General features: G+C 48.2%; 1 protein-coding gene across 1 annotated transcript in view; it reads right to left on the bottom strand.

Annotated features, from left to right (window-relative positions):
- Positions 1-23,980, bottom strand: part of LOC147732447 (uncharacterized) — an 899,668-nt gene that overhangs the window by 72,137 nt on the left and 803,551 nt on the right. Inside the window, exon 17 of the mRNA XM_086956972.1 lies at positions 18,022-18,082. Within this exon, the coding sequence (XP_086813098.1) occupies positions 18,022-18,082 (61 nt within the window). The remainder of the gene's footprint in view (positions 1-18,021; positions 18,083-23,980) is intronic.

The raw sequence follows: 23,980 nt of genomic DNA, 5'->3' as shown, positions 1-23,980 counted from the left end.
ATCGCACCCGATAAATAACGAACCCCGTGGTATTGTTATTTATCTGTGATAAACAACATCTAAACTCAAGTCCTAAATGTGTGTGAAGCTACAGAAAGTGATTGATAAACTTTCAATTTCCGTAAATTAATGGATTTTGTGAATCATTTACAAAAGTAAACAAGGGAAGAAAGCTTCTTCTATAAATTGCAGTTTGATTAAGAATCTCTCCCCAAAAATATGTTTGCAAGAGCATTCTACGCAAACCTCACAAAGTATGACATTTATCAACTTGGATAAACTTTGAATGCACTATTTTAATTTCGCCCAGCACTAAAAACACATTTAAATTGAAAACCCCTTCAGAACAGCATAGACCTTTGTACTGCTATGTTCCAGGAAGCAGCCCCTTGACCTATCACTCTCTTGCCTAAGTCCATGCCGTATTCCTTTCAAGTCCCCTGAACAATATGAGTTGGTGATCGGTACACATTTGTCAACCAATCAAAGACGCAGCAAAGTAACCTAAAATCCACAGTGTACTTCTGCATCTGCAGTCTATTCATGATCTCAATTCTCGTCTTCACTATGTCCCCCTTTTTAGAGTGTGACAATAAGCCTCTCTCACATTTACATCAAGACAACTTTTACCCAAATATCTCAGAAAAAAAGGAAATAGTTTGCTAAAATTAATGTTGGGTATCCTGCGCTCCAAAGATCTTAAAGCTACTGCATATAGGTGTACACTGAGAAGTGAAAATAAGTGAAGAAAAAAAGAATGTGAAATCTAATTTGGTAGGCCCCAGTGAGGTAGCTGGAAGTTTGGCTCCCATAAAATGATGGTGACTTTTAACCAGTCCTGTTTTTTCAGTTAAATGCACTATGAAAACTAAGGGCTTAATTATGACTATAGTCGCATTGGCTGTCCGACAACTGCCGCACTGCGGGATCACATGAAGTATTACAACTGCTGCGGTCGGGAACGCGACGAGACCGCTGCAACCGCCAGGGAACCGTGTTCTCTGGCAGTCCTGTGGCAGTCTGAGGACCGCAATATGCTTGGTGGTGCCCTGAGGCACCGCCAAGCATAATACGACTTTCCTACCTGTCAGAGGTGCCATGGAGGTTATTCCTCCATGTTACTGCTGGCGGTGAGGAAATAAAGGGCCCCCTCTTGCCCTTGTGCATGGGGCTGCATGCAGGGGAACACATAGTGTGCCCTCCTGTTTTTCTGCAACCCCAGTATCAGGACGGTATGGTCTTTACAGTCCATGCCGTATTGAAACAGGTTGTTGCAGGTCCACGGCGCTACCTTTCTAAGGCTCCCCTATGAGCCATTGAGAGACAGTGCCATGGGCCAGCCGCAACAAGACTGCCTGAAGGATTTTAACTCGTAATCTGGGAAGCAGTCTGCGGATGGCTTTGGTGGTCCTGGAGCGGGGTGGAGATCTGCTCCAGGACCACCAAAGTCGCAATCAGGCCCTTCGTTTTGTAAGGTCACGTTGAAAATAAGTAAAGGTGGTGTTAGAAGACTCTCCACAAATCCACTCTTAATAAAGGCAAGCTCAACATCACAAATGGAGTTCAGTTTCTCACACTTTATGCAAAGAGAGTCGGGACTCTGAGATTGGGACACTGCTCAAAAAGTAGTGTATTGGATTTTATTCTCCTAGCACCAAGTTCTCAGAGGTTTTGTCCAAGCATGCCAACATCTGCTTCATTCAGTAAAGCATGTGGTCCAAGCAAGTGGTGAAGGTTGCTCAGCTAGTCGAAAACATAGTTGGGTATCATATGCATACCTTTGCTAGACCAACTGACACTACACTAGGGTCAGATCGCTGGTTACGGGGGAAGCAGGTAAGTGCCACAAACTGTTAAAGCTACCTTTTGAACTACTTTTCCCTTTGCTGAGGCTGGATGACCTGTTTGCTGAACAATAGATAATAAAGAGCATATGAATGATTCAGAGGAGAAAGGAGGCATTGATCATGGAAGTTACTACAGTGTGATGATGCGAGTTATTTCGAATACATGGTTGTGCACTACTCATGAGGCAGGCATAGAAGGCTGACTTACAAAAGGCATTTGTAATACATAAAGTTGTACTTCAAGAGTACAACTTCTTAACGTAGTTCAAAATCCAATTCAGAAACCTAAAGCTGGAGATCTCTACACACATAGGTGTAGAATTTAGTAGTAAATGTAAGAAGGACAAGGGTGCGTGGTGGGACAGTTGAGAAATTATCACTACAAAATCGGTGGGGTAAAGGGAAATTTAAGAAGGAGCTCCGGGAGGGACATGCTAATACAAAGCTCACTCACAAAAGGGTATGACCCTATTAGTGTTAAAAGAGGCTTCAATATACTGTAGCCCAGCCCTCGAGCAACTCAAGAACCATATATGACCATTCACTGGTACTGCAGCACACTCCCACAGAAAACAATGGAAGAACGTATGACACAGACAATAAGTAGAAAATAATGTAAAATAAATTAATTTTACATTTAAAAATGGATACATTAATATAAAACTTTAAAAATGTACATATAATTCATGCTATTACTTAATTTAATAATACATTTAAAACAGATTCAATACAATTTTAACTTAGTTTAAAAAGTCTAAAAATGATTGCAAATAATTAAAAACATAACACAATCAAGTTTGTTACAATTAAATGAAAATGTTAGTGAGGGTGGGTGATTTTAATTTCAAAGTATTGTCCAAAATAATTGTTTAAATAAGTAAATATTATCATGTAATTACTTTACAATTTACTAAAAAGTTAATTTTAGGAGGTAGTTTACTGTATATTTTTATTTAAGTGGTTCTATGTTGGTATTGTTTGCCCAAAAATATTTTTCAGTAAATTAGCTTTATTTAATTGTTAAATAATCAACTATAATAAGTCTCCCTATATTTTCCTATAAAGAAGTCAGGATCATCTAGGAAGGAGAAGCTGTATATTACTGCCACAATGAACAAGTAGTTCAGTTGGTGTAACTAGCAGGGATACTTTATTCCTTATAATACAAGGTGATATAATCACCCTTCACACAAAGTGCTTAAATCATTTTCATTGCAGGAAAGAAAAATAAAAGCAGAATATGGACTAAGAAATTAGACACACTAACATCTGTATTTTTTTAGAATAATATTTAAGCATCAGTTCAATGTAAGTCATGTTAACGTGCTGGGGCTCAGACTGTGTACAAACATGCAGAGATTCTATATTTTTTTCAATACCAAAGCATGGGGAAAAAATATTGTACCATAAATATCTTGCGGACCAATTTTTCATTTAAAAAAAAAGATATCAGAAGAAGAATAAGCCATTTTTTGTTTTCCTTGATTAAGATGTGGCTTTATATATGCTTTGTGACCTTCCTTTCACCTTGGCTGTTCCCTCTGGAAGCAGGCACTGTGACATCAGAACTCAACTGTAATATTGCAGTTGAGCAGCTACATTATTTCTTTATTACAGGTTACTAGAAATATCACAAGTTGCCTGTAATACGCAAATTAAAGAGGTGCTTTTAAAAAAGGATTGGTAGCTCCCATGAGTTGCAAGATTACATTTTCATTTAGAAAATATTTTTTATTTAAATAATGCGTTTATTTGAATGTAAAATTTCATTTTTTATTAATTGATACAATTGTTGCAGTTTGCTATATGAGCTTTGAACATTTTTTAAAGTTAATATATTAATGTCTATTTGTTTACTTTCCTTTTATGGTTTTTTTAGTGGACAAGTGCACGCCCAGACGTGGGTCCCTTGCTCACTTCGCCACTGGAACTAAGCTGCACATGACTGAATGGGCCCAATCAGGCTGAACCTGGGCTTGAGTTGCTTGGGTTCCATTTCCGAGAGAACCTTGCTTGGAAGTTTGGGCTGGACTATTCCTACTGGACGAGGATCAAGACTGATTTGCATAGAGCACTGTTGAACAAGTTACTTACCTTCGGTAACGATATATCTGTAAGAAACATTAGTTAGTATTAGATTCCTTACCTTAGAATAACTCCAGGCGTCAGTCTGGATCCGGAAACTTTTGCGTAGCAGTACCCCTGCGCGTCGGTAGGCGTCGTCTGCAGGCGTCCCCTGCGGCTCCGCATCCGTCGTCGGCGTCGTGCGCCGTGATGACGTCGCTGGAGTATATAGACGCCGCCTCCGCGCGCTGACGTCAGTTCTTTGCACACAGCTTTTCCGCGCCAGAACACGCAGAGCCATGTGAGAACCAACACTGGTGCCATTTGAAACTAGGGCCCTGAAAGGGATGTCCTTAACCCTAGGTATCAGTTCGCAGAACGGGGAGGATGGGTGGGTCGGTAAGGAATCTAATACTAACTAATGTTTCTTACAGATATATCGTTACCGAAGGTAAGTAACTTGTTCATCTGAAAGAAACACGTTAGTATTAGATTCCTTACCTTAGAATAGATACCCCAGCAATACCAAACCCGGTGGTGGGTCTGCGAACCAATACATTCCTACACCAGAAAGTCCTGGAGGACAGAACGGCCAAAGAAGCCATCCCTCCGGACTTGACTGTCCAGGCAGTAGTGCCTCGCAAAGGTGTGCAGCGAGGCCCACGTAGCCGCCTGGCAAATGTCCTGCAAGGGGACGCCCCGGCCCAGGGCAGGAGTAGCCGCCGTGGCCCGAGTGGAATGGGCTCTCAGCCCAACAGGAGGCTCCTTCCGAGCTAAAGAGTAGCACGCTTTGATGCACAGAACGACACACCGAGAGATGGTCCGTTTATGTACCGCCCGTCCCTTCTTCGCACCCACGTAGCCAACAAACAGTTGGTCATCCACCCGGAACTGGCGTGTGCGATCCATATAAAATGAAAGCGCACGTTTTGGGTCCAGACGATGGAGCCGCTCTTCATCCTTTGAAGGATGCGGAGGTGGGAAGAAGGAGGGGAGGGTGATGGACTGCCCGATGTGAAAAGCAGAAACTACTTTGGGCAGGAAAGAAGGTCTAGTCCTCAGAACCACCTTGTCTGGATGAATGGACAAGAAAGGTGGTCTGACAGAAAGAGCCTGGAGCTCACTCACTCTCCTGGCAGAGGTGATGGCAACCAGGAAGGCCGTCTTTAAAGTCAGGAGACGGAGAGGACAGGAATGAAGTGGCTCAAAGGGAGCACACATCAAGAAGGTGAGAACCAGGTTCAAGTCCCACTGAGGCATCACAAACGGAACAGGAGGATACATGTGTGTGATGCCCTTCAAGAATCTCGTTACAATAGGGGACTTGAACAAAGAAGGTTGATCAGGCAGCCTCAGAAAGGCCGAAAGGGCAGAAAGGTAGCCCTTGATAGTGCCCAGAGCAGAGCCCTGCTGGGCAAGAGAAAGAAGGAAGAGAAGAACCTCAGAAAGAGGGGCAGAGAGAGGATCCACAGCCTTTGCTGTGCACCATTCCACAAACTTGTTCCACCGACAGGCGTATACCGATTTCGTGGAGGAACGCCTGGCTGCCAGAATCACATCACAAACTTCAGGAGGCAAGTCAAATGGCCTCAACTGCCGCCGCTCAATCTCCACGCATGGAGGTGGAGGCTGGACAGGTTCGGGTGGAGGACCGTCCCCTGTTGCTGCGACAGAAGGTCCTCCTGAAGGGGCAGGCGGATCGGGGGACCGACTGACATGCTGAGTAGCTCGGGATACCAGTACCTTCGAGCCAAGTCCGGAGCCACAAGGATGACTTGGGCCCGGTCGCGCCTGATCTTCTTCAGCACTCTGGGCAGAAGTGGTATAGGCGGAAAGGCGTATAACAGACCGCAACTCCACTCGCGCCGAAAGGCGTCGCCGTGCGAGTGCCGTCTTGGAAACTCCAACGCGCAGAACTGATGACATTGCGCGTTCTCTTCTGTGGCGAATAGATCTAACCAAGGCTCTCCCCATTGCCGAAAGAGGCCTTGCGCCACGTCAGAGTTCAGATTCGTGATCCATTGAGCACCGACGGCTGAGTTCGTCCGCCCTGGCGTTCAGAGAACCTGCCAGGTGTTGAACCGTCAGAGTCACGCCCTGACGTTCCAGCCATTGCCAGAGGCGCAGAGCCTCCTGGCAAAGGGTCCACGACCCCACCCCGCCCTGTTTGTAGCAGTACCACATGGCGGTGGTGTTGTCCGTGAACACCTGCACTACACTCCCGTTGACAAAGGGGAGGAACGCTTTCAGTGCCAAACGAATCGCCCGCAGCTCCAGCAGGTTTATATGGAGCCGGGACTCCGCCGGAGACCAGATGCCTCTGATCTCTGCCTCTCCCAAGTGGCCTCCCCAGCCCTGGAGGGACGCGTCCGTCACAACAACGTGCTCCGGTTGGGGAAGGGAGAGGGATCTGCCTCTGACCCAATCGCGGTCCGTAAGCCACCACTGCAGTTGTCTCGACGTGCCCTCCTTGATCCAGACATGGTCGGACAGGTTGCCCTGATGCTGGGCCCACTGAAACTTCAGGTCCCACTGCAGAGCCCGCATCCGCCACCTGGCGTGATGCACCAGAAGGATGCAGGAAGCCATCAGCCCCAGCAGACGCAGCGTCAAACTGACTGAAACCCGGGATAACGGCTGGAAGATCGGAATCAAAGCCTGTATATCCTGGATTCGCTGTTCCAGAGGATAGACCCGAAACTGCGCCGTGTCGAGAACCTCTCAGATGAAAAGGAGCTTTTGAGAGGGGCACAGGTGTGATTTCGGCACATTGATGGAGAACCTCAGCTGGTGCAGGAGATCTGCCGTCATCTGAAGGTGGCTGACGACTGTTTGGGGCGAGCCCGCCTTCAACAACCAGTCGTCTAGATAGGGGAAGACTGAGACCCCCAATCTGCGCAGATGAGCTGCGACCACCGCCATCACCTTGGTGAACACCCGTGGGGCGCTTGTAAGGCCGAAGGGGAGCACGATAAACTGAAAATGCTCGAGGCCTACTGTGAACCGCAGGTAACGCCGGTGGGCCGGCAGGACGGGGATGTGAAAGTACGCATCCTGCAAGTCCAACGCTACCATCCAGTCTTGTGGGTCTAGAGCAGCCAAGACCTGAGCCAAAGTCAACATCTTGAACTTCTCCTTCCGGAGGAAGCCGTTGACGTTCCTTAGATCCAAGATAGGACGTAGGCCCCCTTTGTCCTTCTTGGGTACCAGAAAGTAGTGGGAATAGCAACCACGACCTACTTCTGGCCCAGGAACGCGCTCAATGGCCCCCTTGGCCAAGAGGGCCATAACTTCCTCTTTCAGAAGTGCCAAGTGGTCCCCCGACACACGGTGGTTCTGCGGTGGCATGGCTTGAGGTGTTGTCTCGAAGGGGAGGGAGTAGCCCCTTCGGACGAGCTGCAGCACCCACCTGTCCGACGTTATTGTGCGCCAGTGGGAGAGGAGATGGCGAACCCTGCCTCCCACCAGTGTCACATGGGCCTGAAAGCTCGGACTAGGAGGATTTAGTGGCAGATGCTGCGGGGGGAGGTGTGGCCTGACCTCGCCGCTGTCCCCGACCGCCACCACGGCGGTTTCCACGGCCGCCACCGCGTTGATAATTCTGTTGCGGTGCGTGGCTGGCAGCACGTGTGGGACCGCCCCTTCCTTGGCCACGAAAGGAGCGAAACGAACCCGTTTGCTGGAGCTGGGTCGAGAGACCTAAGGACTTGGCCGTGACCCTGGAGTCCTTGAAGCGCTCCAGCGCGTGGTCCGCTTTGTCGCCAAACAGGCGACAGCCATCAAACGGCATGTCCATCAAAGCATTCTGGACATCAGCCGAGAAGTTGGCGGATCTCAGCCAGGCGTGGCGACGAATCGCTACCGTCGTGGACATCGCTCTGCCCAGCGAGTCGGTCGTATCAAGACCACACCTGATGGAATATCTTGCTGCGTGTCGGCCTTCAATCATAGCCTTGCCGAGCTTAGCCCGTACCTCCGCGGGGCATTCAGGCAGCAGGTCCGCGACCGTGTCCCACAGAGAGTGGGTGTAACGGCCCAAGAGGCACGCGGTGTTGCAAGACCGCAGTCCCAGACTCAGGGACGAAAAGACCTTCTTGCCATACTGGTCGTACCTCTTTGATTCCCTGACGGGCGGGGCCGACGGGAATGCGGTCTGGGAGGTGGAGGCCTGGATCACCAGACTCTCAGGGGTGGGATGGGTGGACAGAAACTTAGGGTCGTCCGCACACGGACGGTGGCGTCTGGCCACGTTCCTATCAACAGGCGAACCTGAAGCGGGCCTGGACCACGTGCCCAAAAGAACGTCCGTTAAGGCCTCGTTAAACGGCAGCAGTGGCTCCTGTGGGCACGACTGCGGTTTGAGGACCTCGGTGAGGATGTTAGTCCTCACGGCCGCGACGGGGAGCTCAAGGTGTAAGGCCTTGGCAGCCCTCATCAACACCACTGAATAGGCAGCCCCCTCCTCCGTAGCCACGGTAGGAGGCGAGACAAAACCAGGGTTGGGGGAGTCATCCAGACCACTGGCATCACCCAAGTCACCTGTCCAGTCCATGTCACACTGACACTCGCGTGTCAGAGGGTCCTCGGACCCCTCCCACCCCTCTCCGTATTCTACATCCTCACCATACTCGGAGTCAACAATGTAGACCGGCTCCTCGGGGTTCACAGGCCCCATCGGCGTCGAGCCCGGCGTCGATCGACGCCGGTCCGACTCCGCGTCCGGATTCGGAGAGGGAATGGGGACGGCGCCGCCCGGAGCCGGTACCGGAGCACCGGCGCCGGCCGGAGCCAGCGCCAAGGGTTGCCCCGATGGAATCGGTGCTGGAGAGGCCGGTTGACCAGCCGGCGTCGACCCCGAGGGTCCCTGCGGCGCCGGGATCGGAGCCGTCGGGGCGCCGGGGCCGGAGCACCCGACGGCGTCGAGGCAGGGTCACCCGAGCCGCTAGGGCCCCCAGACGGGTTCACAGGGCCCGAAGGCGCCGCGGAACCCGCCGGAGGAGAAAGATCCCTCATGGCCACAAGGAACGCCTCTATCTCCTCGGGGGACGCGCCTTGCCCAGGGACCGCAGGGTATGGAGCAGGCCGCGTCGGCGACTCACGCGGAGCCGCGGCTACCCGAACCTCCGGCCGCATCGCGCGAGCGTCGGGGGGAGTCGGGGGTACGATGACGACGCCCCTACTTTTTGTGCTTCCTACCTGAGGAACCAGAAGAATGGCAACGACTCCCGGAGCGCCCGTGACGGCTCCGCGACCGCTCCCTCGATCGCTCCCTCGATCGCTTCTTCGACCGCCGGCCGGACCGGGACCGCTCTCAGCGCGGGGCCGACACCCGGAGCTCGAGCAGCTTGCGGGACCGCTCCCGCCTAGCTTTATTAGTCAAGGCCCGGCAGTCGGCGCAGGTGTCCACGTCGTGGTCGGGGCCCAGGCACCGGAGGCAGAGCAGGTGATGATCCGTGACCGACATCGTCCGGTCACAGTCGTCACAGTTCTTAAAACCGGGCATCCTACCGGCACCGTAGAAGATTCAGAGATCAAAAAAGATAAAAAAACTTGGTCAAAAGACCGGAGTACTGCTCTTCGGATCTGCGCTAACTGGCGCGGAAAAAAGAAGAACTGACATCAGCGTGCGGAGGCGGCGTCTATATACTCCAGCGACGTCATCACGGCGCACAACGCCGACGACGGACGCGTAGCCGCAGGGGACGCCTGCAGACGACGCCTACCGACGCGCAGGGGTACTGCTACGCAAAAGTTTCCGGATCCAGACTGACGCCTGGGGTTATTCTAAGGTAAGGAATCTAAAACTAACGTGTTTCTTTCAGATTAATCTGATGTGGCACAGTGGGCAACAGAACGATGGGTTGGAACAACAACCAAGTGTAAGCATTCCTCCCATCACCTTTGGCATGTTTATTAACATACAGCCAGATGGTCTGTCTTCCTTTTACCAATATTAATCCAACAGAAGTTGTTATGCTACCGTAAAGTAACGTAACGTATTTTGTTATGGATACGTTGTTTTCCTTTATTGCCGTGCTAGGTTAAAAAAAAAAACACACTTGGGGAAGTTAGGAAGCGTCCGAGGTCTGGAAGAAAGCCCAGTTTATCCATTAAGTACATACTAAGGGGCTGAAACCTTTTGATCAACACAAGGCAGTGATGGAGGAAGCATAATAGTTACCTAATACCCCAATCTTTCTTCTGTTTTTAACCCTTATAGAGCAGATGTAAGATCTGCTCTATAAGGTTTAAAAACTGCAGATGTAACTAAATAAATAAACTAAATGCTTCTTATCTTAAAACAACTTTAAACCCTGTTCATGACTTTCCACCTTTTACTTTAATCTTCGGAAATTAAAAAAAAACTAAAATACAGAGAGTATTAGCCATTTACTCTGTATCTGTTCATGATTGCCGAAAGTGAGATGCTTTTCCATTCCACCCTTCATTTTCATTAAATAGCACCTAAAAAGTGGCTGATACAGTCACGTTGTAGCTGAGGGTGCAACACATGACCTTTGAACCATCAGTAGCTCTGAATCCTTTCTCATATTCAGATAGTAGAATTTATGGTAAATAAAAACATATTTCTGATAACGTTTTGAAGAACGGTGCCCAGTTCTGGAGGCTCACAGGTCCACGTACGAGTAGCTCAAGTCCAGATATTTTGTTTACATTCCGTGACTTAAAGCCCCGTCTATCACATTATAAAAACAGTCCTGGAATTAAATGCAAAACCTTGACTCAGTGGCGTAATGAAAGTTTAAAGGGACCCCTGCAATGTACATGGAGGTCCCCCGCTCCGGATTTAATCCGGAGCACTCAGTCCTGAGTACTGTGCTGGTGGGCGCTCCCCGCACTGCGGGCATTCGGGGCCTGTGTTACGCCCCTACCTTGACTCAATGAGGTACTCCTTCATTGACCCGGGAAACTTGAGTACTGTGAGAGGAAGGGAATGGATAACATGCTTTTGCACAGCCCTCTTGCTCACAAAGTATAATGACGTATTCATCGCCACAAATATGAATTGTACATTTTTTAAGGCATTGTTTAGTATGCAACTGGCACTCGGAGACACTTTCCAAGTTTTTCATACTTAATATATTAACAAGAAACTCTCACACTTCCTTTCCACAATGTGTAAAAGCAGATTCCTTGACATTACACTTACAGATGCGCAACATGTCCCATATGGTTGTAAGTGAACTTGTAAAAAAGCAATTTCACAGAATACCAATACTGAGAAACTATTGCACCAGAACTGTTTAATGTATATTTCAAGATGATATCTAGCATTATGCACTATTTTTGGGAGTAGATCCTGCTTAAATGGGAAAGCTCTTGAATCACTGAATTTATTCAGGAACAAACCTGGTTTGAGATTCACCCAGCCTTTATCCTAGTGCTGACGCCCCCCATGTGTGAGGCAGGAAGGTTAAAGTATTTTGAGACTGCGGAACCCCATTTACAGAAGAACATAAATGTTACGTACCATGATGGTACCAACCCAGTAAAACAAGCTCTACATCAAAGGCCATCAGATCTATAAATTTTAACACTTAAGCATTCATGGATAAAGTCCTGTATTTGTGCCAGTGGTTTCAGGTGGTGGGCACCACCACAGATCTTTGGGAACTGGGACCATGTTTCATGGTCAGACTTCAAACGAGTTCAAGAGAGTGAAAGGCTGACCAGGGACACAAGGGTTAAAGAAAAACAGTGCAACAGCAACATAAGGAGAAGGTAGGGAAGAAAGAGTACCTACAAGAATGAGATAAAAAAACAGGAAATGTAGGGTGGTGGAGGGAAGAGCAACCGGAGCTGGGCTGTCTCGAAAGATGTTAGAGCCATAAACTTAATTATTTATTCATTTTACAATTTAAGCATCAGAAAGATTGCACATACAGGAGTATTTCAAAAGAGTAATCATCTGTATTCCTGGAAGGGCAAACTAACTGATGTCCTGCTCCAATTAGCAGGTGCCTGACTTTTTCTGCTTTGGCCTCAGAGTATTTTCAGAACACGCATTGTACGACCCAATGAAAATATTCCAAGTTATGTACAGCAGAACCTAATGCACAACTGGTCTACTAATGAGATGTTGAAATTTCTGCAGGTCACAACTGACCATGGATCAGTGCCAAAACAGAGCGACCCAAAGGAAAACGAGCAGCTTTCACTCCGGAAAGGTGACTGGAAGGCTAGTAGAACTGGGGTGTGACTGACTCTTCTTGAGTCCACACTGCAGAGGACCATTGCTCCCTCCATCTAGGGCATGGGTACTCACAAACTTTCTCTCGGGGGCCACATTTACAGTGTAGTTTGTGGCCAAGGGCCGCACTGGTGGGGGCGAAGTCAGTGGGGAGGGGGGCGGGGCTAGAGCAAAAAAAACTGTGACCATGAGGTTGAAGACAGGCCCCTGCAGCAGACACCTTCATCCACTGAGCCACCAGACCGGGCATACACACACATCTATCTCTCTCTCGCTCTCTCTCTCTGTGTCTCCATCCTTCTCTCTCAATCTCTTCCTCCCTCTCTCTATCTCTGTCTCCCTCCCTCTCTCTCTCTCTCTCTCTCTCTCTCTCTGTCTCCCTCTGTCTCACTCACTCTGTCTGCCCCCCTCTCTCTCTCTCTCTCTCCCTCCATCTCTGTCTCCCTCTCCATCTCTCTGTCTCCCTCCTGCTCTCTGTCTCCCTCCCTCTGTCTGTCTCAGTCTGTCTTCCTCTGTCTGTCTTCCTGCCTATGTCTTTCTCTCTCTGTCTGTCGCCCTCCTCCCTCTGTCTGTCTCCCTCTGCCCCCCTCCCTGTCTCCCTCTCTCTCTCTCTGTCTCCCTCTGTCTGTCTCCTTCTGTCTGTCTCCGTCTCTCTGTCTCCCTCCCTCTGTCTCCCTCTCTGTCTCCCTCCCTCTGTCTCCCTCCCTCTGTCTGTCTGTCTCTGTCTCCCTCACTCTGTCTCCCTCCCTCTATCTCTCTCTGTATGTCTCCCTTCTCTGTCTCCCTCTCCCGTCCTCTTTCTCTCCCTGAATCCCTTCCTCTGTCTCCCCTGAATCCCTTCCTCTGTCTCCCCCTGACTTCCTCCCTCTGTCTCCCTCTCTCTCTCTGTCGCCCTCTCTCTCTGTCTCCCTCCCTCTCCCTCCATCTGTCTCCCGCCCTCCCTCTGTCTCCCTCTCCATCTCTCTGTCACAGTCTCTGTCTGTCCCTGTCTCTGTCTGTTCCTGTATCTGTCTCCCTCTCCGTCTCTATGTCTGTCCCTGCCTCTATCTGTCTGCCCCTGTCCCTGTCTCTGCCTCTATCTGTCTCTGTCTGTCCCTGTCTCGGTATGTCTCTGTCTCTATCTCTGTCTGTCTCTATCTGTCTCTGTCTCTATCTGTCCCTGTCTCTCTCTATATCTCTGTCTTTGTCTCTGTCTCTCTGTCTGCCTGTCTGTCTCTACCTCTATCTGTCTCTGCCTCTGCCTCTATCTAGCTCTGTCTGCCCCTGTCTCTATCTGTCTCTGCCTCTATCTGGCTCTGCCTCTATATGTCTATGTCTCTATCTGTCAGTCTGTCCCTGTCTCTGTCTATGTCTATCTCTGTCTCTATCTGTCTCTGTCTCTGTCTGTCTCTGTGCCTCCGGCAGTGCACACGTACTGTGCCTAAACGTCCCCGTCACCAGCTCAGAGACAGCCCCCCCACTCTCCCCTCTCCCCGTGTAATGTAAAAGCCAGATCGTTTTCTCTCTGAATTTTTTGCTTCCCGGGGTTTGTGTCCCACCACTCCGCCTGGGGTCACATCTGTCGCTGGCTTTAATTCTGACTCTCACCCCGAGCTGTTAGATCAAAGCCCCACTTTGGCGCCAGTCACCGGTCGGTGCAGGTATGCATGCATCATTTATATATAGCGCCAACCTGGCCGCGAGCATTTGTGCGTTGTGCTGCGAGAGCGGAGACCAAGCCTGAGCTCCCTGGCCTTGGCTCAACCCTCTGACTACAGACTGGCGGGAAACATCACATCACAGGCTCTTAAAGCACACCTCACCTGGCTCTCACTCCCTACTGCCCTCTGTCACCCTCTGTCACCTCACCCGGCTCTCACTCCCTGCTGCCCTCTGTCACATCACCTGGCTCTCAGTTCCTGCTGCCCTCTGTCAACTCACCCGGCACTCAACCCGCTCTCACTCCCTGCTGCCCTCAGTCACCTCACCTGGCTCTCACTCCCTGCTGCCCTCTGTCACCTCACCCGGCTCTCACCTGGCTCTCACTCCCTGCTGTCCTCTGTCACCTCACCCGGCACTCACTCCCTGCTACCCTTGGTCACCCTCTGCCATCTCACCCGGCTCTCACTCCCTGCTGCCCTCTGTCACCTCACCCGGCTCTCACTCCCCGTTGCCCTCCGTCACCTCACTCAGCTCTCCCTCCCTGCTGCCCTCCGTAACCTCACCCGGCTCTCACTCCCTGCTGCCCTCTGTCACCTCACCCGGCTCTCAATCTCTGCTGCCCTCTGTCACCCTCTGCCATCTCACCCGGCTCTCACTCCCTGCTGCCCTCTGCCACCTCAGCCGGCTCTCAATCCCTGCTGCCTTATGTCACCCTCTGCCATCTCACCCGGCTCTCACTCCTTGCTGCCCTCCGTCACTTCACCCGGCTCTCACTCCCTGCTGGCCTCAGTCACCTCACCCGGCTCTCACTCCCTGCTACCCTCTGTTACCCTCTGCCAACTCACCCGGCTCTCACTCCCTGTTGCCCTCCGTCACCTCAACCGGCTCTCAGTCCCAGCTGCCCTCTGTTACCTCACCCGGCTCTCACTCCCTGCTGCCCTCCGTCACCTCACCCAGCTCTCTCTCCCTGCTGCCCTCTGTCACCTCACCCGGCTCTCACACCCTGCTGTCCTCTGTCACCCTCTGTCACCTCACCCCGCATGTGTGGCAGCCCGGGCTGAGACAGCTTCCCAGGCACACAGACAGCCGCACCCGAGTGCATGTCTTTAAAAGGCCATTTACTTGTTAATGAGGCTTTGTTGTATTTCACCTCTTAGCGCCCCTGCATCTCCACTCTGACTATCGCTGGAATCGCCCGGCCCCCATAGATTAGTCTCTCGTAGTCCACGCTGCTGCAACCGGCGGTGTTTGCTGACACTTTAAAAAAAAAAAAAAACACAGGTACGATGTCTGCAAGGTCCGCGGGCCGCCAAGGAAGGTTTGCCTATGAGTACCCGTGATCTATGCCATTATGGCTCTGATTTTTATCTTTTTTACCGGTCACAAATCAAATGAAAAGCATAAATTACGTATTAGAAATGGGATTTTTGACAGGCTAGGGCATGCGCCACAGCCAGGCAGAAACCACCACTCTAGTCAGGATAAGGGAGTTACATTCTTAAAATAACCCCTGCTCACCCCCTTGGTAGCTTGGCACAAACAGTCAGGCGTATCTTAGAGGCAGTGTGTAAAGCATTTGCACTATAACCAACAGTAATACAGTGTAAGCACTACAAAAGGTCACCACACCAGTTGAGAAAAAAATATCCAATATTTTTATATACTTAAAACAAGACCTAAAACGATTAAAAAAAGTCCACTATATAGTACGTGAAAATCTTCAGTTAGCAAAATATGCTTGAAAAACAGTTCCTTGATGTCGATAGCTCCGTCCGGGGCTATCACGGTGCCGTGAACAAACAAATCCAAACAGTTCTGGCTGACTGCGGCGTTGTGGGCCAGCTACGGTGTCGGGAAGACCTGCAAACAGTACCTGTTAGAAATGCAGGGCGTTGGTGAACTTTCGTTGAGCTTCCGAAGGCACGGTGTCCGTTCGGGAGGTTGGTGCAGGAGTCGATGGGGCCCTTAAAGTCACACGCGTTGCAGATCGAACTCCTCTCTGGTGAAGTCAGGAGCACTGGCGTCAGCAGGCGTCAGGTGCTGCTGTGGAAAGTGCAGCGGTGTGGCGTGCGGTGCCCTCAGGTCGCGGTACGAGCAGTGGCTTTGTAGCGTTGTTGTCGGTGAGACTAGGGTTGTGGTGCGCAGTGATACAGTGCTTGTCGTGGTGCTGGCAGGTCACGGTGCAAGCAGCGTCGTCGTCGTTGCTGAAGCGCTGTTGTCAGCTGACGAACTGGAGTCCATGGCGCCGGTGTTGGTAGGCCAAGGCTGCGGTGCGGGATGAGGGCGGTGCATCATGTAACTTTACGAGCGGTGCCCTCGAACCACAGTGCAAGCAGCAGCGTTGATTTCGGTTTGGAGCGGCGTCATCGGGGATACCAAGGCATCGCTGTGAAGCAAGATCGTGCAGAGTGCTGTGCCCACAGATCGCGGTGCGAGCAGCAGCTCGGTGGTGGCATCAGCAGGCGTCGTCGGTGAGACCAGGGTAGTTGTGTGGTGTTGGGGCCTTCAGGACACGGAGTCGACAGCGGCATCATCGACGGCCTCAGGTTGCTTTTTCTTCTGTTGCAGCACAAAACACACAGTCCCCAGTGTTGAGTTTAGAAGCGCTTACAGTCTTTGCTGTTCCTGAGACTTCTTGAACATGGCCAAGCTCTACCTCAAGCCCTTGGAGAAACATCCAAATGTAGATTGCAGAAAGTTCAGTCCAGTCCTTTCACTGCCTAAAACAGAAGCAGCCGCAGCAGGCCAACACAGCAAAGCACACAGCAAAGTAGTAGTTCCTCCTCACATCTTTTCCAGCTCTTCTTCTTGGCAGTCTTCTTGGTCCAAAAGAATTCTAAAGTTCTGGGGTCTGGGACCCAATATGTATACCACCAAAACCTTTCTTCTCTGAAGGCAGAGAGTGTCTCTACCCAGCCCAACCCAGTTCTGTCCTCTCTGGTGCAGCTTCCAGGTAGGAGGTGGAGACAGCATTGTCCAATGCAGACAGGACCTATTCAGGTGAAAGGGAAATCTCCTCCCACCACTCTAAATGCCGACTGGGCCTATTCAGGTGCTAGTAAAAACTCCTCCCACTACTCCGAATGCAGCCCAGGTCTATTCAGCACAGCCCTGACTCATTCAGGAAAGGCATAAAACACATCAACCCCCCGGTGGCCGTCTGAGAAAATGCACCTCCCCAACCCTTGTCACTCCAAAGCCAGACAGTCAATACACATCCTAGCAGAGGCACACAGGATAGCTAAGCAAGAAAATAACTACTTTCTAAAAGTGGTATTTTCAAACACAGAATATAAAAATCACCTTTACTAAAAGATGCATCTTTAGATTTTGAGTTCAAGCATACTAAACTTTATTTTTCTATCTGGTCCCAAAGGGAACTTATATTTATAAGATGTGATAGATTAACTCCTATGCTTTCCTATGGGCCAGATAGCCTTTTAACAGTGAAAAATGAAATTGGAAGTATTTCACTATCAGGACATACCGCACACCTGAGGGCATGTCCTACCTTTCACATACACTTCACCCTGCCTACAGGGGTACCTAGGGCCTACCTTAGGGATGACTTACATGTAAGAAAAGGGAAATGTAGGGCTTGGCAAGTGGCTGCATTTGCCAAGTCGACATGGCAGTTACAAACTGTGCGCAGACTCTGCAGTGGCAGGTCTGAGCTACCTATTAAGGGCTACTCATGTGGGTGGCACAATCAGTGCTGCAGGCCCACCAGTAGCATTTGATTTACAGGCCCAGGCACACTCAGTGCACTCTACTAGGGACTGACAAGTAAATCAAATATGCCAATCATGAAAACACCAATCCATAACACAATTTACACAGAGAGCATATGCAGTTTAGCACTGATCAGCAGTGGTAAAGTGCACAGAGTCCTAAAACCAAAAACAGCAGATCAAGAAAAAATAGGAGGAAGAATCAAAAAGCAAAACGTTTGGGGATAACCCTGCAAAAAGGGCCATTTCAAACAGTACTGCTCTTGAAAAAACCCAGCTGAGACTGCAAAGTGTGGTTTCAAGCAATCAGTTAAAGGAAACGCATATTACACGATTTGCCTTGAAATTAGGTAACAAAGAGGGATTCAGTAATAGAAATAGTAAGCATACCACAAAACAATCTAATTTAGACACAAATCATTTTCTCTCACACTCTTAAGCATAAGGTGCAACACATTTAAGCCCTTAGTACAATATTGTATATAATAGGAATTAATGAGTACACTATAAAAATATGCATACTTACCAAAACCTTGTTTATCCATTAAATCTTTGCTAAAATCCATATAGATGAGCCCTTCGTAAACCTAGACACAGAACACAGCTTAATTTACAGCTTGCAATTGAGGACTAGAAGTGCACTTGACAAAATCAAGTTTTTCTCATTCATTTACTATCAGAGAAAGGGATAATAATTTCGGAAAGGGGTACATCTTCTAGTTTATTAAACACAGTCTGGTTAAGTTACATCACATTTCTAAGTGAGTCTCTGCTTAACCCCTGGTAGCTACAGCGCAAGAAGCAGGCGATTGCCGAGAGAGACATTTGTGTTACATAAAAGCAGTACAAAGCGACATTAAAGTTAGGGACACAACAGCATAGACCTCCAAAAACAATTGGGAAAGTCAAGAAACATGTAATAAGCAAAAAAAAAGCTACAAATAGTTAAATTCATCGGGTGAACCCAAGAGATTATTTTAAAAAAACGTTTAGGGTACAATGTGTCAAGAAAAGGAAAAGTTTAATGAAAGCCAATGTTTGCAGTAGACCAAGACTTCACGGAGCATCAGGCCTATAATGCCTCCCAGGTTACACATAATCTTTCAGTAAGGAAGGACAAGACGCTGAAGCTGGCGAGGTGTCCTCGATGCCAAATACATTGTTGTCAAGCTCGCTTTGGGGGCCTTCAGTTTTGGCAACAAAACCACAGTTTGACATCTGTATTGTCACTTTTTTACCTTGCAAAATCTTCCAGTGATCTAAAGCTTATTGATGGAACCGGGCAGGGCTTCACAAGCCCAAAAAAGGTACAAGCAGGACACAGCTGGAAATCTGGCCTGCCAAGGGTGCCCCTGCCCTGGACCAACCTCAGCAACTTGTCCCAGAGTAAATCTCTACTGTGTCTTGTCAAAGTCATTTCTAGTCCCTCTTGTGGACTTCAGGGAAGGCATCTGGGTATCAAGTCTCTTTTCAGCCAAGGCTCCCTAAAGGCCTACTGCAGATAGCTCAAACCTAGTCAGCTGAAACTTCTACAGTATATGGACCCCTTCTTCTTTGTTTATCCCTGTAGCAACAGGAGGGCAACCAAATAACCCTTGGTGAAGAGTTATTATATCCGAGTGTCAGCAGGAGTCAGGAGTCCTTCAATTATCTTCCCTAAGACTGATTTTTCTGCTGCTTCCTTCGGATGTTCTTAAAGGTACATACATTTTCTGAGGATTTGGTGCTGAGGATTAATTTTTATCCTATACACTAGGCAGTGATTGGGAAATTCCTAAACCCAATCCAAGCAACTTTGCCATGTAAGTCCAAACTCCTTTTGCAGTATTTCTTCTCTCACTTTACTGAAAACATTCTCACGGTCAATCATTGAACATGGTTGTAGCCTTTTCCCTTTGCAAGGGCAGTATACTTCCTCTCCGGCATATCCATATTTAAATAAGGGAAAACCCACTTACTCCTGGCTGGAACCAGTTTTATTTGCATTGGACACAGGTGATTGTCTGAGAGTGGTTTATGTTCCTGGGATCTGCATAGGGATTTTCCCATGAAATAAAGAATATGTATTCCTTCCTTGATTCACCCAGTTGACTTATCCTTGCTAAGTGGTAAGTGTTTACACCACTTCAGCTTTGCTGCTCCCAAAGGCAGCAGTATTGTCATTCTGGAGGCCAGTAGTTCCCACCTAATCTGCGTGCCAATTACAGCCATAGTGAAGGGAGACAGCCAAAGTAGTTTTAGCCCATTTGCTCTCAGGCACCACAAAAAGTCGTTTTAAAATGTTTTTTACTAAGCTTGAAAACATATTTCCTTCAACATCAAATGAAAAATAACTTTTAATCAAGTCTCTACATTTTTTCCACACTGATTTCTGAAAATTGATTTTTATTCACAATAAGGCCTGTTCATGGAAAATGTAAATGCCAAAAGCGGGACAAAGAGCCTTTGGTAACCTCACTTTGGGTACATACTTTTTTTGACTGTTTAGTATGTTTTACCTTTGCACATTAGCCCATCAGCCTTGTTGGCCCGCAAAGCACAATACAGGGGGAATTAGATATTGTATAAAAATATGTTTTCTACATGGCAAGGCACTGTTCCTTAAAACCACAACAACATGAACAAGGTCAACAAAACCGATCATATTAGATCAGTCATACAGGAGTAGCCTGTGGACGTTTAACAATTTCCTTTCTTTAGGACGCAAAGCCTCAGCCACCTTTAGGAGGCATGCTTTATCATAGGGTCCCTCCTCACACCAAGTCACAAGAATCCCTGGTGTGAGCTACAACTCGCTCCTGAAAGGGAGGTGCTCTTGGAGTGTTTTTTTGTGTGATCTCAATGGCCCTATGTGAGCTACATGTATGGATGAGGTATGCAGATTGCAGGAAAAGTGACAAGGAGGGATAATGGATTGAACAGTAACTTTATTCTGGTGTACCCAACAGATAGATTAAAGCTGAGAGAGTGTGTAGTCAACATGTTTCTGTCCAACTTGTGACCTTGCAAAGAGGTTCTGGGCATTCTTCAGGACCAATGTTTTAAGTTGTTACTCTGTCACATGGCTGGGTTAGGCCTGGGAAGAAACACTGAAATTTTTTCATGCACACGTTTCTTAAATTGCCTTCTTTTTTACCTGTTGAGTTTTGACCCACATTTGCTTGTGATAGTGCAGGATTAGTTTTCCTGAATCCATGTTGCTTACAAATTCCACTTCATAAGTATACTAATTGTTCAATAAATATTGAAAAGGCTCCCTGTGTATTTTCTTGTGTATTTATCTGAGTATGTACAAGTGACTGAGCAAAAAGGTTCTAGATCCGTTACCACGATTCCTTAGGGAGTCAGGGTTGTCATGTTCTAAGGTTGCCCAAACCATTGGTTACCCATCTATGTTTAGCGTGACTTAGGCAAGCACTGTGAACTAGCAGGACTACCGGCATACATATCCTGAGGGGGTGTTAGGAATCAGTCTAGCTACTACCATCTCAATGTATGTAGTCCAAACAAACATATAGTTCCTAATGAGAAAGTGGAAACCGTACGACAACTATGCCAAACAAAGGGGAATGAATTGTACGTAAATATCTACAGGTGTATTAAAAGATAACAATTGACAGTGACCCAAATTGGTTGTGGAAATTGTGCACTGTCATTGTTACTGTAACAAATGTAAAACAATTAGAGATATATATGTAAATAAAATTGTTTCTTTGAAAACAATAAAATTCCTGAGGGTAATGATATAACCCATGTAGGAGAGAAAGGTTCAAAGTAAAGTATATTTATATTCTACCTGCAGAGTGGTGACCCGAATAGGAACTGGTGTAGTACGCAAAGAAGCATATTATAGCTCCGCAACAGTAAGTTCCATATCAAGTGCAATTAGAGAGATTTGATTGAGATGACAATGAACACTAATAACAGAGCTCCATTAATATTCCAAAACTAGGACCTGGATTGTGGACAATAAGGCCAAGAATACATATCCGCAGCATAATAGTAAGTCATAATTTATAACAAATTGACTTATTAAAAGGATATTCTACCTCTGCTGATAAAATAACCCCAGCACTATAAAATTCTATCCTCTAGATAGGATTTCTACTCCCAAGAAATTCATTTGGGATGAATTAAGCAAGTTATCAGTGCACGGAAGAAGAATAGGGCACTGGTTTTAAGGTAAATCGTAAATAAAATCGTAAATCATACGTTCTTATATAGCGCCCTTCACCGTAAGGTGTCAAGGCGCTTGCTTTGGGAACCTGTCCTGGCTTTTCCCTGCGAGATAACCCCATACTGGGCATCCCCAAGGTGAAAGCCAGGCATCCCATCGCGGTGGGGCCGTAGTGGAGATTAAGCAAGCTATTGCCCAGAGTTGCAGAGTGTGAACCCATGATTCGAGTACCTCTGCTGGGAGTCAGTCAACATCTTCCAGTTTGCTGTACCGGTTATGGCAGGGGATAAAAGAAGGGATAAGCTGTGGGCCTAACCGTTCTCCACTGTGCTGGATACCACGTTGATTAGTCCTCCCACCTCTTCGTTGTATTAGGTTCCAGCCTTCATCACCCCCCCCGCCCCAACTATAGAGGTTCAAATCCCTGTGCAACTCCATCCATTGTCTGGTTGCTCTAAAGGCATATAAAAATAGGATAGAGGTCTAGCCGTAATCGTAGTTCCCTTATTTCGAGGGACACCCAGGCAAATATGCTCCACCGTTCGGGGGTCTTCAAATGTTACAACTACACAATCCCCCTGTGATCTTTTCCTATTGTAACCCACCCAAGGACTCTCTCGACCATTAAGATGTTGCTGAATATATTTGGTGATAGAGGGTGATTGTTGTTTAGCCAGTGGGTTACCTTATTTTTAAGTGCCCAAAAGGGTTCTGTAGTTGAGGGGGCCAATTCCGGGACCCCTGTCAAGACGATCACAAAGGGACAGGCGTCTGGCGGAAGATTGATATTTCGATGCTTCCGGATCTTTTCTTGTTGGGCTATATCAGGGTTTGGGGCGGGGGTATTGGGGCCAACTGATTTTTTATTGGTGGGCTCGTTTGCTACAGGAGGTTTTGCACATGCATTGTTGCCTTCCAAGTTAGGGGGATTCAGCACGGGGTCTTAGGTAATGTATTGTTTACCAACGCTGGGCATTTATTCGATGACTGTGGCTTGATAACTGGTACAGTTACATGATTTGCTCTCTTAACATGATTGATATTCTGGGATCTAATGTCCTTCTGCAAATCATGGAGCTGTTTTTCTATACCATGAAGTCTTACTTCTAAAGTAGTGAGTAGGGTTTTAATAAGTTTCGTCAAGGTGCATACTAGGGTATCTTCCCTTTCTTCTTTTCTTCCTGTGCTATCAGCTATACTATCAACTGAGATACTGTCAGCAAAGATGTCAGCTAAGGTATTATCTAGAATAGTATCATCTATGATGCTCTGATGTAGCGATGGGGTTTAAGGTCTGGCCTCATCTGACCCTGTCTTTTGCCCATCAAATTCCCTCATCACCTCTATGCTACCCTTGACACTAAGGCTCCCTGCTTTAGCTAAATTTGCTTTCCTAGCTCCAGAGGTGTTGTTCTTGGTGCGCTTACGTTTGGGTATTGCACCCTCCCGTCTCCCCCTCGTTTGGCTATTGCTGTCCTCAACTTGGGTAGCAACTAATGTGACTAGCGGGATAGTTTCCGATGGGACTGGAGCCTGGGGATCAAGGGAGGACAGGACATGATGCACTGGTTGAGCACTAGGAATATTATGGACTTCAGCATGGGTCTGCAAAGGATTGGATAATATTTTAGAGTTGTTGGGGGTGCGTGCAGAGGCAATATGGCCCAGGGATGATCTTTTGGCTAATGCGAGGTCTTGAGAGACCCTTCTTTCCATCAGTACAATTCCCTGATCAATTAAAGAATTAGTACGTATGATAAAGTCATCCAGTTTGCCCGTCAACTTTGTACCACCCGCCGCAGCCTTGCTTCTAGTTTCACGATTCGACATTTCTCTTTACTAAAGTCTAAAAAAGAAACAAGAGGATCGTCAGACAAAGTTCCCGAGCTGGTTCTACTGTAGAGTGGTGGCTGATCAGTAGAGAAGGACCCAAAAATGATTTACAGATAGTTCAATGAAAGCATAAGTGTGCTTACAGTTCTGGTGTCTGTGGTAGATGTAAAGATCAGGGTCCCTTGCCCAGTCCAGTCTCCTCAGGCCTCTGAGGGCCACAGAGGGCCCGCCCTTTGCCCGGGCTTAGCCCGGCGCACCCCGCGCGCTGCCGCGATGCGGGAGGTGACGCTTGTATTTATGCACCTCCTGGTGCAATATCCCCCATGTGCGGCTTCCGGCGCAGTGGCTGCAGGGGATTGTGGTCCCCCCCCGACCCGCTCTCCACTCGGCGGCCACGGCTGACAGCGGGAGGCGGGCCAGAGGACGGCAGGGTGAGGTGAAATGTCCGCTGAAGTTCACCAGGGCAAGAAAAGAT

Source organism: Lissotriton vulgaris, chromosome 2_1, assembly GCF_964263255.1.
Source record: "Lissotriton vulgaris chromosome 2_1, aLisVul1.2, whole genome shotgun sequence".
Classification (NCBI taxonomy): domain Eukaryota; kingdom Metazoa; phylum Chordata; class Amphibia; order Caudata; family Salamandridae; genus Lissotriton; species Lissotriton vulgaris.
Note: the sequence above shows the minus strand (reverse complement) of the source record. Positions and strands in the feature narration are given on the sequence as shown.